The sequence below is a fragment of the Salmo trutta genome, chromosome 7, assembly GCF_901001165.1.
Source record: "Salmo trutta chromosome 7, fSalTru1.1, whole genome shotgun sequence".
In the NCBI taxonomy this organism is placed as follows: domain Eukaryota; kingdom Metazoa; phylum Chordata; class Actinopteri; order Salmoniformes; family Salmonidae; genus Salmo; species Salmo trutta.
Window position 1 is genome coordinate 11,758,113 of NC_042963.1, and position 12,742 is coordinate 11,770,854.

The following is a 12,742-nucleotide window of genomic DNA, read 5'->3' on the forward strand; positions in this document are numbered from 1 at the left end:
AAATGTATTTCTTTTCATTTTCCTCAGGATCTCCCTTGCTGCTGTTTGCCAACCGGCGGGATGTGAGGCTGGTGGAGGTGGGGAGGCCGGAGTCGGCGGTGGTGGTCAGTGATCTGGAGGATGCTGCTGCTGTGGACTTCCTCTACTCTGAAGGACTCATCTTCTGGACCGATGTCAGCGAGGAGGCCATCAAGCAAACCTACTACAATCAGTCCACCCACTGTAAGCATTAAAGCGCCGCATGCCAGTTAGGGACTTATGTTGTGTTGGCTTCCATTTGTAAGTGTGTTAAATATGTGTTGTTTTTTTAAGTTGGTTACAAATATAATTAAACATTAATATATTCTGCAAAGCATAGATAAACTGGGGGAAAAAGGTTCAACCTAAGCTAAATCTAGCTAATCGCACAAGAATGTCACTATTAATGGAGGGATGTTGATAAGTGTATACCTAAGTGTTCCCACTGAAATGTTGGCATTTTGTTTCCAGCTCTGAAAGAGGCCATGGGGACAGGGCAGACTGTTGTCGTGTCGGGCCTCGACTCCCCTGACGGACTGGCTTGCGATTGGTTGGGCCGTAAACTATACTGGACCGACTCGGAGACCAACCGCATTGAAGTAGCCAACCTGGATGGCACCTCTCGGAAAGTGCTCTTCTGGTTAGACCTGGACCAGCCCCGGGCCATCGCCCTGAACCCAGCCCACCGGTGAGTCTCTGTCTCTGGCCTGACCTCTTTCTCTCCCCTGACTGGGACATGGTTCAGGGTGGGTTCCTGGGTCATGTATCCGCACTAGCCTCCCCTTCCCTCCATGTGTATTTCTGGTTCATACATGCATCCGTTGGTTGAAGAGAGAGGGTGGAAAACCTGCTTTCCAGTTGGGTCTGTTTCCTGTTGTTGTGTTGCGTAGATCCTCTGGAGTTGACCCCTTTTCTCTCATAGGGCACTGTTTCTAATTCTATGTCAGGGACTAAGGTTGTGTATCCGTTGTTAGCATTGTTGAGTCAGTGAAATTCCACCTCAGTCAGTGGAAATTAATGCAGGAATACCTTTTTAGTTGATGGATTTAGTGCAATTGAGTGCTATTTTTGAATGTATATGGTTTATTAACATTTGGACTTTAAACCCCAAGAACCATTTTTTTTGGAACTCTTTAGCATAAAAACTTAAACAGATTATGGTGTCAAGAGTTTAACTCTCTGTACAAAGTTGGGTTCATACAGTTCAAAGAAATATATCACTGAAATACTGTCTGATAAACCAAGTAAGATTTGAGTTATTCATTTGTTGAATTCTTTCTCTGAAAGACATTTGTTCATCTCGAAGAAGCACAAAAACACAATACATTAGCCATTTTTATGTTCTTGAAGTCTTCCGTTTTGAGATCTCTCCTTTTGAGTACAGCTCCTGCCGCCTTCAGCAGTGTTTTTTTGGGGTGGAGTAGTGGGGCCCGGGAGAGAGGGAAGGTGCTCAGTCCTTGGTAGGCCACAGTCCAGGATCCAGTTCTAGCCTAGTACAGCTAGCGCTGGTGTGTTTAAGATAACATATATTTTGATTTGCACAACGTTTAGACTCACTGATGAGCTGAGGTGGTGGCCAGGTGGATGGCCGTCCTCAACCACATCACCTAATGTGAGAGAATTATTTAGAGGTGCCATTTATGTGCCATGTTGATACTCATTTCATTACGTTATTAGTTTAGAAGCAACTCTAGATTCAACTTTTTTATTTCACAAATACTATCAATTATGCGTATCACTGATAACCATTTATGCATAATGGTCTGTCTTGAATGTCTCTCAAATGTGAGTTGACATGAGTGTTGCCTTTCCCTTCTGTCCTTGCTTTGCCCTCATGAAGCTAAGAGTTTAATTCCTAGACAGCACAGATGTTGTTCTTCATGCTCTTTGTTCAACCAATAACTGAATTCTAATGGAGGTATAGGAGCAGGGAAGCTCTTAATTGTGAAAAATGTGCTAGCTGAGTTTGGTGCCATTGGCAAGCTAATATGTTAGGTCTCTGGGGGGGGGGGGGGGGGGGGGGTGATGTTCATGCTTGGTCTCCCTGCTGGCATTAGGTTTAATAGTTTCCGATGGTGGGTGACATGCTTGCTGTCGTACCACATGCTAAATGAATGAATAATCGGGCTTCTCCAAAGTCCCGTTTCCTGACGCCTTAATTGTATTTTCTACCCGGCTGGACAAAGGAATGCAAAACTGTTTTCTGGCTGTTCACCGTGTCAGTTGGTGCAGTGTTACATTCTAATCAGCTACTGGGTCCCTGACACGTAGGCCATCCATTCTGGCACAAATCTACATGTCAGACTTCCTATCAAAAGACATGGAATTTAAAAAAGATCTTTGCTTTTATTGGCTCTTGTTGGAACGTGATGTCTGAGAGTTAGCTACTCGTACAGTATATCCATTTTTGAATGTGTTTCGAATGCAACTGAAACCCACAAGGTGCTCTGCTCTCACAGGGTCCAGCGTTAAGGAATTCACATCATCATCCTGACTAATGCGTGTCGGGGGGCTCTGGGAACATGGAGCTATCCCTAATGTTACAGAAGTATACCAAACATTATGACCCTCCCATTCCTGGACCTTTGGTGGACCATTCTTGATTCACACACAGTAAACTGTTGAGTGTGGAAAAAGCCAGCAGTGTTGCAGTTTGACACAAACCAGTGCGCCTGGCACACACATACTATCATACCCAGTTCAAAGGCACTTAAATATTCTGTCTAGCCCATTTTATCTTCTGAGTGGCACACATACACAATCCATGTCTCGAGGCTTAAAAATCCTTCTTTCACCTGGTCAGTCTGTCATGGAAACAGCGGTTGTTAATGTTTTGTATATTCAGTGTATCTGCTTTCTAGCTGACCTTGTACAACACTGGAACAACAATGTTAGTGACCCAGAACTGACCTCTGAGTGTGTACCTTATTGAAACGGGTGTGTCTTCTGTTTGTTGTGAGTAGCCTATGAGTAGTAGTAAGACAGTCTACCACACCCAGTACTTTCTCGAGCCAGTCTGTTAAATGGAAAAACAGCGTAAGCCATAGACCAGGACAACTGGGAAGGAAACCTGGAGGCAGCTCATACATTGTTCATAAAATTCTGCATGTTTGTGCCGGGTTATTTTACAACAGTTTTTCAGTTCTAACACCATTTTGATTCTGTCCATCAAATTTGTGGATTCGGCTATTTCAGTCACACCCGTTAGTGACAGTTGTATAAAATTGTGCACACAGCCATGCAAACTCTATAGGCGGCAGAATGGCCTTTCTGAAGAGCTCACTTACTTTCAACGTGGCAGCGTCATAGGATGCCACCTTTCCAACAAGTCAGTTGGTAATTTCTGCCCCAGTCAACTGTAAGTGCTGTTATTGTAAAGTGGAAACGTCTAGGTACAACAATGGCTCAGCCGCAAAGTGGTAGGCCACACAAGCTCACAGAAAGGGGCTGTAGAGTGCTGACGCATGTAAAAATCATCTGTCCTCTGTTGCAACACTCACTACCGAGTTCCAAACTGCCTCTGGAAGCAACGTCAGCACGAGCTGTTCGTCGGCAGCTTTATGAAATGGGTTTCCATGGTCGAGCAGCCGCCAGAAGCCTAAGATCACCATTCACGTTGGCTGGAGGGATTTAAAGCTCACCGCCATTGGACTCTGGAGCAGTGGAAACGTGTCCTCCTGGAGTGATGAATCAGGCTTAACCATCTGGCAGTCTGACAGATGAGTCTGGGTTGGTGGATTCCAGGAGAACGCTACCTGCCCAAATGCAAAGTGCCAACTGTAACGTTTGGTGGAGGAGGAATAATGGCCTGGGGCTGTTTTTCACGGTTTGGGCTATGCCCCTTAGTTCCAGTGAAGTGAAATCTTAATGCTACAGCATACAGTTACATTCTCAACAATTCTGTGCTTCCAAGTTTGGGGAAGGCCCTTTACTGTTTTAGCATGACAATGCCCCCGTGCACCAAGCGAGGTCCATACAGAAATGGTTTGTCGAGATCGGTGTGGAAGAACTTAACTGGCCTGCACAGACCCCTGACCTCAACCCCATCGAACACCTTTGGGATGAATTAAAACACCGACTGCGCGCCAGGCCTAATCGCCCAACATCAGTGCCCGACCTCACTAATACCCTTGTGGCTGAATAGAAGCAAGTCCCCGCAGCAATGTTCCAACATCTAGTGGAAAGCCTTCCCAGAAGAGTGGAGGCTGTTATAGCAGCAAAAGGGGGGACCAACTCCATATTAATGCCCATGATTTTGTAATGAGCTATTCAACGAGCAGGTGTCCATATACTTTTGGCCATGTAGTGTACGTAGGATCATTTCTATTTGCTGGTGGGCTTCCCTGTCCATCCACCACCTCAGCTGTCTATGAATAGAAATGTAACATGCCTAATGTAGCCTCCATTCAATGCAGTGCACATTGGAGCCACTGCAGGTATTCTGGGCACAACATACAGACTACAACTTGGAGATCTGCCAAGTTTTAAGATTTCTATCAGGCGTTATCAGGGGTCGTGAGAACGTGTGTGTTCGTGTTAGGGGTGAAAACGTTTTAAACGAAATTGGGATCCTAAACGTTAAGAAAAATCCCTAACTCAAATATTATTATTATTATTATTATTATTATTATTATTATTATATTTATTTTTTTCGACATTTAAATCAGTGCATTTATCACCATCTACCACTAACAGGTCCCAATCATAATAAAGCTTTTTATTTTTTTATTTTTTTTACAAATACCTAACACAACAATGCTGTAGTTTTAGGAGAAAAAAAATTGCATTTTTTTTTTCTTCTTTAGATCGAGCGGCTCTAAAGTGACGAGGGGAGCAGAGATGACAACCAAGTCGACATATTGCTAGTTCTCATTGCATAGTACCTGTCTTGACTTTATCAAACCGAGAGAAGCTAGTTAATGTTAGCTAGGCTAATTGAGACTACATAACTTGAACTGTGCTTTCTCCCCATCCGAATCCTAAAGTAAATAACTCCATTCAGATGAAGTAGCAGCCTGCTTGTTGGCTCTTGGTGTTGCAGCCTGTCTTTCTCAATTAACTTGTAGTTCTATAATTTTAATTCCATCTTCCATTGATTGCCTAGATATATAATAACTTGCCACACGGAGGCTCTAGCTCTGACTGTAGCCTAGTGCCGGTTTGATGACTTTCACGACAACAGGAACAAGCTACACGCACTATTCTCTTGTGGAAATCAAGAGTACCAGTGTACTGTTGGGGGTGCTTGAGGACACATCTTTATTGAAACCCTGGACAAGCACACCTGATTCAACTAATCATCAAGCCCTCAATGAGGTGTTTGTCAAGGGCTACAACAAAACTGTGTACTGTTGAGTACTCGAGGACCAGTGTTGGAGGAACACTCATGTAGACCATCTGTATTGTTAATTCACATGGTATTTTGTGAATGGAAAACAGATAAAAATAATATATTTTTAAACGTTAAAATAATTCCGTTTGTCACATAAGCTTGTGCGTGGTTTGACAATTTAAGTAGAAAATGTTTCAAGCCTTCTGAGAGTGGGTCTTATCAGTGGTGCTGTACAAAGTTTTGCTGCCTGCTTTGTTTTGTACTCTGCCGGGGAAAATGGAAACCTTTCATTTGGTAGGACCATTGGTGTGTTCGGGTGCTGTTTTACTTATTGACTCTTATTTTCCTCCTCAGCTATATGTACTGGACAGACTGGGGGGAGGAGCCTCGCATCGAGAGGGCGGGGATGGACGGCAGCAACAGGAAGATCATCGTGGAGGTGGACATCTATTGGCCGAACGGTCTCACCATTGACCTGGACGAACAGAAACTGTACTGGGCCGACGCCAAGCTGAGCTTCATCCACAGAGCTAATTTGGATGGCTCCTCACGGTCAGTCTGTTCTCATTATTAGTTTGTACACCCTTTGTGAAAAAGCAGCCAGGGATCTGACTGAATCGTAGCACTGGACTCAACTTAATTTCAGACGATGAGACGGCTGAAACCTCCAATCCAAACACATTTGACTCTGGAGGTCCCAATCCAAACATTGGCTCTGCATGTAGGCCCAGTTGTGACCCCCTCCCTCTGTGGTTCTCTAAACTGGAGATTACCTCTGCCATACTGTTGAAACCCTATCTGACTTGGCATTATAGTTGTGATTGGGGCCCTCAGGGCATGGGCTGACTTTCCTTTGTGTAACTTGGATTTAATGGCAGTGTTCATGAAGAGAGGTAGGGCTGGGCGGTATACCGTGTTTTACTATATACCGGTATTGATGCACGGACCGGTTTGGGTTTTTACTTAACATTTTATAACCGTATTTCAATGTTTGATTTGTTAAATGTGATGCGCAACTCCAGCACGTGTAATATCCATTTTTATAGTTGACTCCGTTTTCTATTTGAGTCTTTCTCTCCCTCCTGCTGCATGCTGCTTCCCACACCAAGCCCTGCCCCCTGTCACTCAAGGAGAGAGCAGCTACTCGACCACAGTCGGCGCACTTTCTTGCTGTTAACTCGGCACTGCGGTCTGCATGGTCAGATAGATGCAACAAGATGTTGGTGACATGGTGCTTTCCACAAGAGTTCTCTAATTACACTATTAGTTTGTTGTCTGCAAACTACTATCTGCTGGTTTGTCTTAGCAACTTGTGTCTGAAATAAATATTGTAAGCTGCTAATATAGCTGGATAGCTAGCTTGCTAAATATCTTAAGAGTCAGCGCGAACGTGTCTGTTTAATACAGCATGTTACCAGTGCTGGTATAGGCCTAGATGATCATGTTTGTGCAACGGTATCTTCTAAATCAAAGCGGAATAGGCGAAGCATGAATATGTTAGCTAGCTATATGAGGTAATTGAACATCTAATTAGGGTCACCTGGAAACACTGACCAACACTTTGGCACCTAATCTGTGAATAATTCCTCTCTGGGATTATTCTTTTGTTGTCATGTAAAACAACAATGTATTCAAGGTGCTGCCCACTATATTCCAACTATAGAATTGGAATAATCATTAGCGCTGAGCGATTAGTGCTTATTGAGGTCTGTTCGATTTTTTTTTTTTAAATCATCACGGTTTTTGGTTTAATTGTGAAATAATGGCGTTCAAATGATTTTTGAACTTTTTAATGGAATTCCAATGCCAAAAAAGTTAACATTCAATTGCCAGAACATTGAAATTATTCAATTTTCTCAGGTCCGCATTGGGTAGACATCAATAGAAAAATGGCAAATTACTATGAAATAAAATATTTCCGTTGTGGATATTACTTTATTTTTCATTTCTTGAAGTCATCAATTAAAAACTGTCATCTCTGCTCAGGCAGTAGCAGTCTGCCAGCCAGACAACGTTCTCTGCTCCCCATACTGTATTGTCTTTAGTCATCCTATTTAGCTAGGCTTGCCTGACTACGCATGCTGCAGAGCTAAATCATTTGACTAGTTCTTCAAAAAAAGATAAGGCATACTTTCACGAACTGTCTCTATCCTTCTCGTTGTGCACGTTCCTCTCATGCGGTCTGTGTGCTAACATGGCAGGAGTAAAAGTGTATCCATCTCTGTCTGAGACAGGAAAAAAACGGGCACAATAGATTATGGTCATTGTTCTTGCTCTTAACTAGGTTGACTATTCGCTCGACGAAAACTACAACTCTGTTCAGCCCAGCGTCCAACACAGTTCTTGACATGATTTCTCTCGTGAATGATTTGATTTAATTCTAGAGAGACGGAGCCTTGGGCTCACCAAAAATAAAAAAAATTATGTAATTCATGTCACTGAACCAACTTTGGTCAATTAGGTGTTTTAATAACAAAAAATGACATGTTGGTTAATTGCTCAGCGCTAATAATCATTATATTTCCAAGGTTCCAACAGTTCACCAATTAACTAAGCCTACGTATGTTTTGCCCATATCATGCAGCCCCATGTGGCACAGTGTGGAAATGCAGAAAATGATAAATGCATTATAATTTATATATATATTTTTTGCATTGAACACTAAAACAATTAGAATGGCGAAAGCCCCATTTTAAAAAAAATCATGTATAATTTATGCGTTGCCACCCTAGGGTCATGAACTAATCAAAGCATATTTGGTATTTTTTATTATTCAAGAACTCAAAATATGGTCAAATGTGAAAAATATTGTGATAACATTTTGGCCACATTGCCCAGCCCTAAAGAGAGCCCTTCTCTCGTTCAGACAAGACTGCTTTCTTCAGGGTATAGAGTTCAAGATCAATGCAGTTGCAGTACCCTCGTTTTGTTTAACTCCCTCGGGACCAGATTGGCCAGTGTGTTATGTCAATTTGAAATGAAGTTGTGATTTATAACTTAAGGGTAAGATGCACCATGGTGGAACTGTTTCTTGCCATCTGTAATCTAATTGCATGCCTCCAGTAATGGTACTGAGAATTATCGTAAGCACTCTTACAGAGGAAAGTAAACTTCACCCCAGACGAAGTTTCTGTTAGCGTTTACCTCTTAAAGCGAGACGTTTTTGCCTTTCATGTGCAACACATTCTTGACATGTCTGATTAATGGAGCAGTTTGTAGTATGTTTTCAACGGCTTCTTCAAACATGCACACTTCCAAGTACGTCGAATGCGAAATAGCTGTGAAATCTGGTGTAATTATAATTGTTCTCTCTCACAACCCCTCATTCTTCACACGCTATTAAAGTTTTGGAGAAAACATGCTGTCGCCCTCCTCGACCCTACCCCTCTGAAAAGGGATCCCTTTACCAACCAACCCTCCACAGTCTGGTGATTGATGAGGGCCTCAACAGAATTCTGCTTTCTGTATCAGGATTCTTAACACTTGTGCAACGGCATGCCATGCTTTGATCCTGCATTTTATTTATGTCCTCACAGGGCTGACTGGCTGTTGGCCTTGACTGTGTGTCTGGCGGCGCGAAGGGGAGCAATACTGGATAAGGCTGCGCTCTGTGCTGCTCTGGTCTGGCTTTGATAGACTACTGCTCTGACTTACTTCCCCACTGAATCAGGACAGCTGTACCGTTAGTACAGGGCCGGAGCAACCGTTCCCCTGTTAAATAGTTTACCAGATGCTGCATTAAAGTTTGACAGGCTGATTTGTTAAATTTTCCCTTGGAAAGGGCTTGGAGGGGCTCCTGAACTAGGGTTCCATGACGTCGCTACATGTTCCAACGCATCCTCTTTAGGGTCTGACTGAAATCCCAACCAGGGGGCTCTAGCTTGTTAACTCATTTCCACTGCCACTTGTTATTTTTGGTATGAATTTATTGCTACTCAGACAGTCTGGGTTTTTGCTATGGCCAGGATGATACCTGTTTCGCAATACTCGTTAGTATCGTAACAAGGAAACAAAACACAGAAGGTTGAACTTCTTTAACAAAACGGCTCTAATATTGGAAACAAACATTGTTGTCATCCAGTGTCACAATGATTTATTTTCCAAGCTATAGCACACTATTTTACATACAGCAGGTTTCTGCTTCGTGTTCATTTTTGCCATGGAAGAAATATTGCTGGTATCGCGAAGGCCCTAGTTTTTGTTTTTACTGCTGTTTGGTGTCATGACATTCTCACTTGTAGAATGGCTGAGACGCACAACTCAACATCTCTACTGATACTCCTCTTCATTGCTTTCCAGTTTTACTCTTACAAATATACCGTCTAAGCATGGATTGGTACTGATGGTGAAAAAGGTATGCTGAGCCATAAATGATGTTTTGAATTCACAGGGAGACTGTGGTGGAGGGCACCCTCACCCACCCGTTTGCCCTCACCCTGTCAGAGGAGACTCTGTACTGGACAGACTGGCAGACCCGCTCCATCCACGCCTGCAACAAACACACAGGAGACAAGAGGAGGGAGATCCTCAGTGGAATCTACTCCCCCATGGACATCCAAGTGCTGGGTCCAGATAGACAGCCAGACAGTAAGTGGTGCCTCTTCAGTTTAGTCTGCAAGTGTAACAGCCTGCAACTTGTTACTTGAATAGCCCCATGGTACTCATAATGAATGTTAGAGAGCACAACATAAGATTGTCTTTGTTTTGGAAGGATATTTTTAGTGCGTTATGATTCCCATCTGTGTGTCTATGGTTGTGTGTGTTGGGAGGTAGTGAAAAACGGATGACTTTGGCAGTGTGTAAACATTGGCACGCCTGTGTTTGGGGAGTGAATGATGACGAATGCCACCATTATGGCTGGATGCGTCTCAAGGACTTTGGGGAGGGCAGGTGATATAGAGAAAGATGTAAAGGTAGGAGGCTTAGATAAGAAACTTTAGAGAGGACGACATTGATATTTAGGAGGTAGGCCATTTAGATAAACATTCACCAATAAATCCCCTAACCTGTATATCAAGCTGCCATAAATTCAATCCAAAAATGACTTGGCTTAGACTTTGTTTGAGAGGAGTTTGAGCAATTTGGCCTTTGACTGTGGCCTGGTTGTAATCCTCCTTTAGTGCTGTGAGAAAGGGGAGGGTTGGTGTTTGCTGGGCCACTGTGCCAGCCACTGGGCTTTGTAGCTCTGTAGTGCCCTGCTGAGATTGGCAGAGCGTGACCCAGTAGACAGGGAAAATCACGCCACAGGACATCAAACTTTGTGGCACAGCTTTTGTCCGAGCAGCAACCTTTTTATTGTGGAGTAAAAATATCACAGTTGGTTTAGTTTGAAAAATGTTTAAAAAAATATATATATAATTTTTTTTTTTAACGTCTTCAAGTTTTTCATCAATTGTTATGTTGTCAGAATGGTTCTCTCGAAGACACCAGTGCATGTGAATAGAAGACGCTGGCAGTGTGGCTTTCAGTTTTAGGGACAGTTTCAATGACTTTCAGTGTTATCTCTACTGACATTGCTCTTTGCTCCCTCAGTCCAAACTCCCTGCAGTGTGGGCAACGGAGGCTGCTCCCACCTGTGCCTGCTGTCCCCCATGCAGCCTTTCTACAGCTGTGCCTGCCCCACTGGAGTCAAGCTCAAGGAGGATGGGAAGACCTGCCGCCCAGGTAAGAGACTTGCCGCTGTGGCCACTACCCTTAGCTGGTATGGATTTCTCAGTAAAGAGCCCCCTTTTTGAAAAGACTACACAATGGGTGTATCTCATGGCACCCTATTCCCTATACAGTGCACTGCTTTTGGGCTCTGGTCAAAAGTAGGGCACTTTAGAGGGAATAGGGTGCCATTTGAGAATCAAGCCCACACAATGCCCCCTCAGTGATAACACCCTGTCCTAATGCTACTGTACATGTGTCGCGGTTTCACGTTAGACATTCCTATCTGGTGTACAGGACATTTTTGACATTCCTGAGGTCATTTTATTTATGGACTCTCTTGAGTTAGGCCTATTCAACTGCAAGAGCTGCCCTTAATGACACAAACCAAAAGTCATATTGTCCCAATTTCTTTAAACAGATTAGGAAATATGCCAAGCTCTATTTTTCATTTCATAACGACGTGCACAGTAATTAAGCATCAAATTCAGTTAAAACGTTAGATTTTCCTTTTTTTTTTAATACTATTATTCAATTAAGATCTTTTTATTGGGTGTATTGGCATCCTGTTCCTCGACCAAAACATCAAAATGCCTAGCCAGAGAGCCATTAAAAGGGCCTAATCTCTGACAGATGGCTGCTACACACTGCAAGCTTTTCAATGCACAATTTACCCTGCCGTTTGCTCTTAATTTCTATTGCCCCCACATACAGACAGCTACATTTAGCCTAGAAGCCTACTACTCCACCCCCTCCTCTCCCCACTCCCTACTTTCCAGAGTTTACCGAAGGCCACAGATGTGACTGACTGAAATTCAGGAAGGTTGGACCTCCCCTGTTTATGCGTTGTTGTGTTGCTGCTGCGGTCATTTCCCTTGCCTTGCCACTCCAATCTCCTCGCCTTACTTCTGGGCAGAGAGAGCAATTACGTAGGAAGCCAGGCCTAATCAGGTCACTGCTCCGTTTGTGTGTTTAGTGGACACAGCCCGGGCCCATCCTGCAAAATGAAACCTGTTTGTTTGACTTGCCCCAGGGTGTTTACATTCCTTCTGGTTTCTCTCTGGAGGGCCTGATATTTCTCCCCGCCTGCCCATGACTAAGGAGAGACCCACCCCACCCATAACCCTCATAAAGGTGACAAATACTTGTCTAGAGGGGAAGAAAAAAACTTCTGGGGATTTCTTGGGATCAACCCTTGTTTGAGGAGTGACAGCCCTTTGATTGTTTAGTAGCTGGAGGCTGTTTTGACCGGGGATACCTCCTTGTTAGAATGAAACAGTTCGACGCCAAGGTCAGTGCTGATTCTGAAATCCGAGTTCAGTCTTGGCCGTCCTGGTTCTCATCCCTCTCTCTGGTGGACAGAAAACACTATTGTCTCTGTGCACCAGTCCTGTTCTTTGCCTCAAAAAGACTCCTCTCCCAGGCCAGGGATGCAGCAGATCCTCTATTTGAAATTGAGGCGGTGTATTCCCAGGCCAGGGAACAATGAGTTGTATTCTTCTAGCCCTCATTCCAGAGTAGTAAGTAAAACCATAGTGTATGGAGGGGAGGGGAGGGGGGGGTTTAGTTATCCAGGCCTGATAGAACATGGATGTATTCAGAGTGACTATAGGATTAAGCCAACCTCCAGCAGTGTTGACAACTAAACAGAATGTAAAACAATACCCCATTGTATCAGCTCCGATTAGGGGGAAAGCAGCAGGACGGGGGCTGGCTGTGTGAAGATTAAAAAGAGCTGGTGTC

At 43.7% G+C, this 12,742-nt stretch overlaps 1 protein-coding gene across 2 annotated transcripts in view; it reads left to right on the forward strand.

Moving 5' to 3' along the window:
- lrp5 (low density lipoprotein receptor-related protein 5) overlaps positions 1-12,742 on the forward strand; it is a 50,900-nt gene that overhangs the window by 5,921 nt on the left and 32,237 nt on the right. For both annotated transcript variants that reach the window (XM_029757981.1, XM_029757982.1), the window contains exons 2-6: positions 28-222; positions 490-706; positions 5,705-5,902; positions 9,741-9,937; positions 10,883-11,014. In XM_029757981.1, coding sequence (XP_029613841.1) covers positions 28-222; positions 490-706; positions 5,705-5,902; positions 9,741-9,937; positions 10,883-11,014 — 939 coding nt within the window. The remainder of the gene's footprint in view (positions 1-27; positions 223-489; positions 707-5,704; positions 5,903-9,740; positions 9,938-10,882; positions 11,015-12,742) is intronic.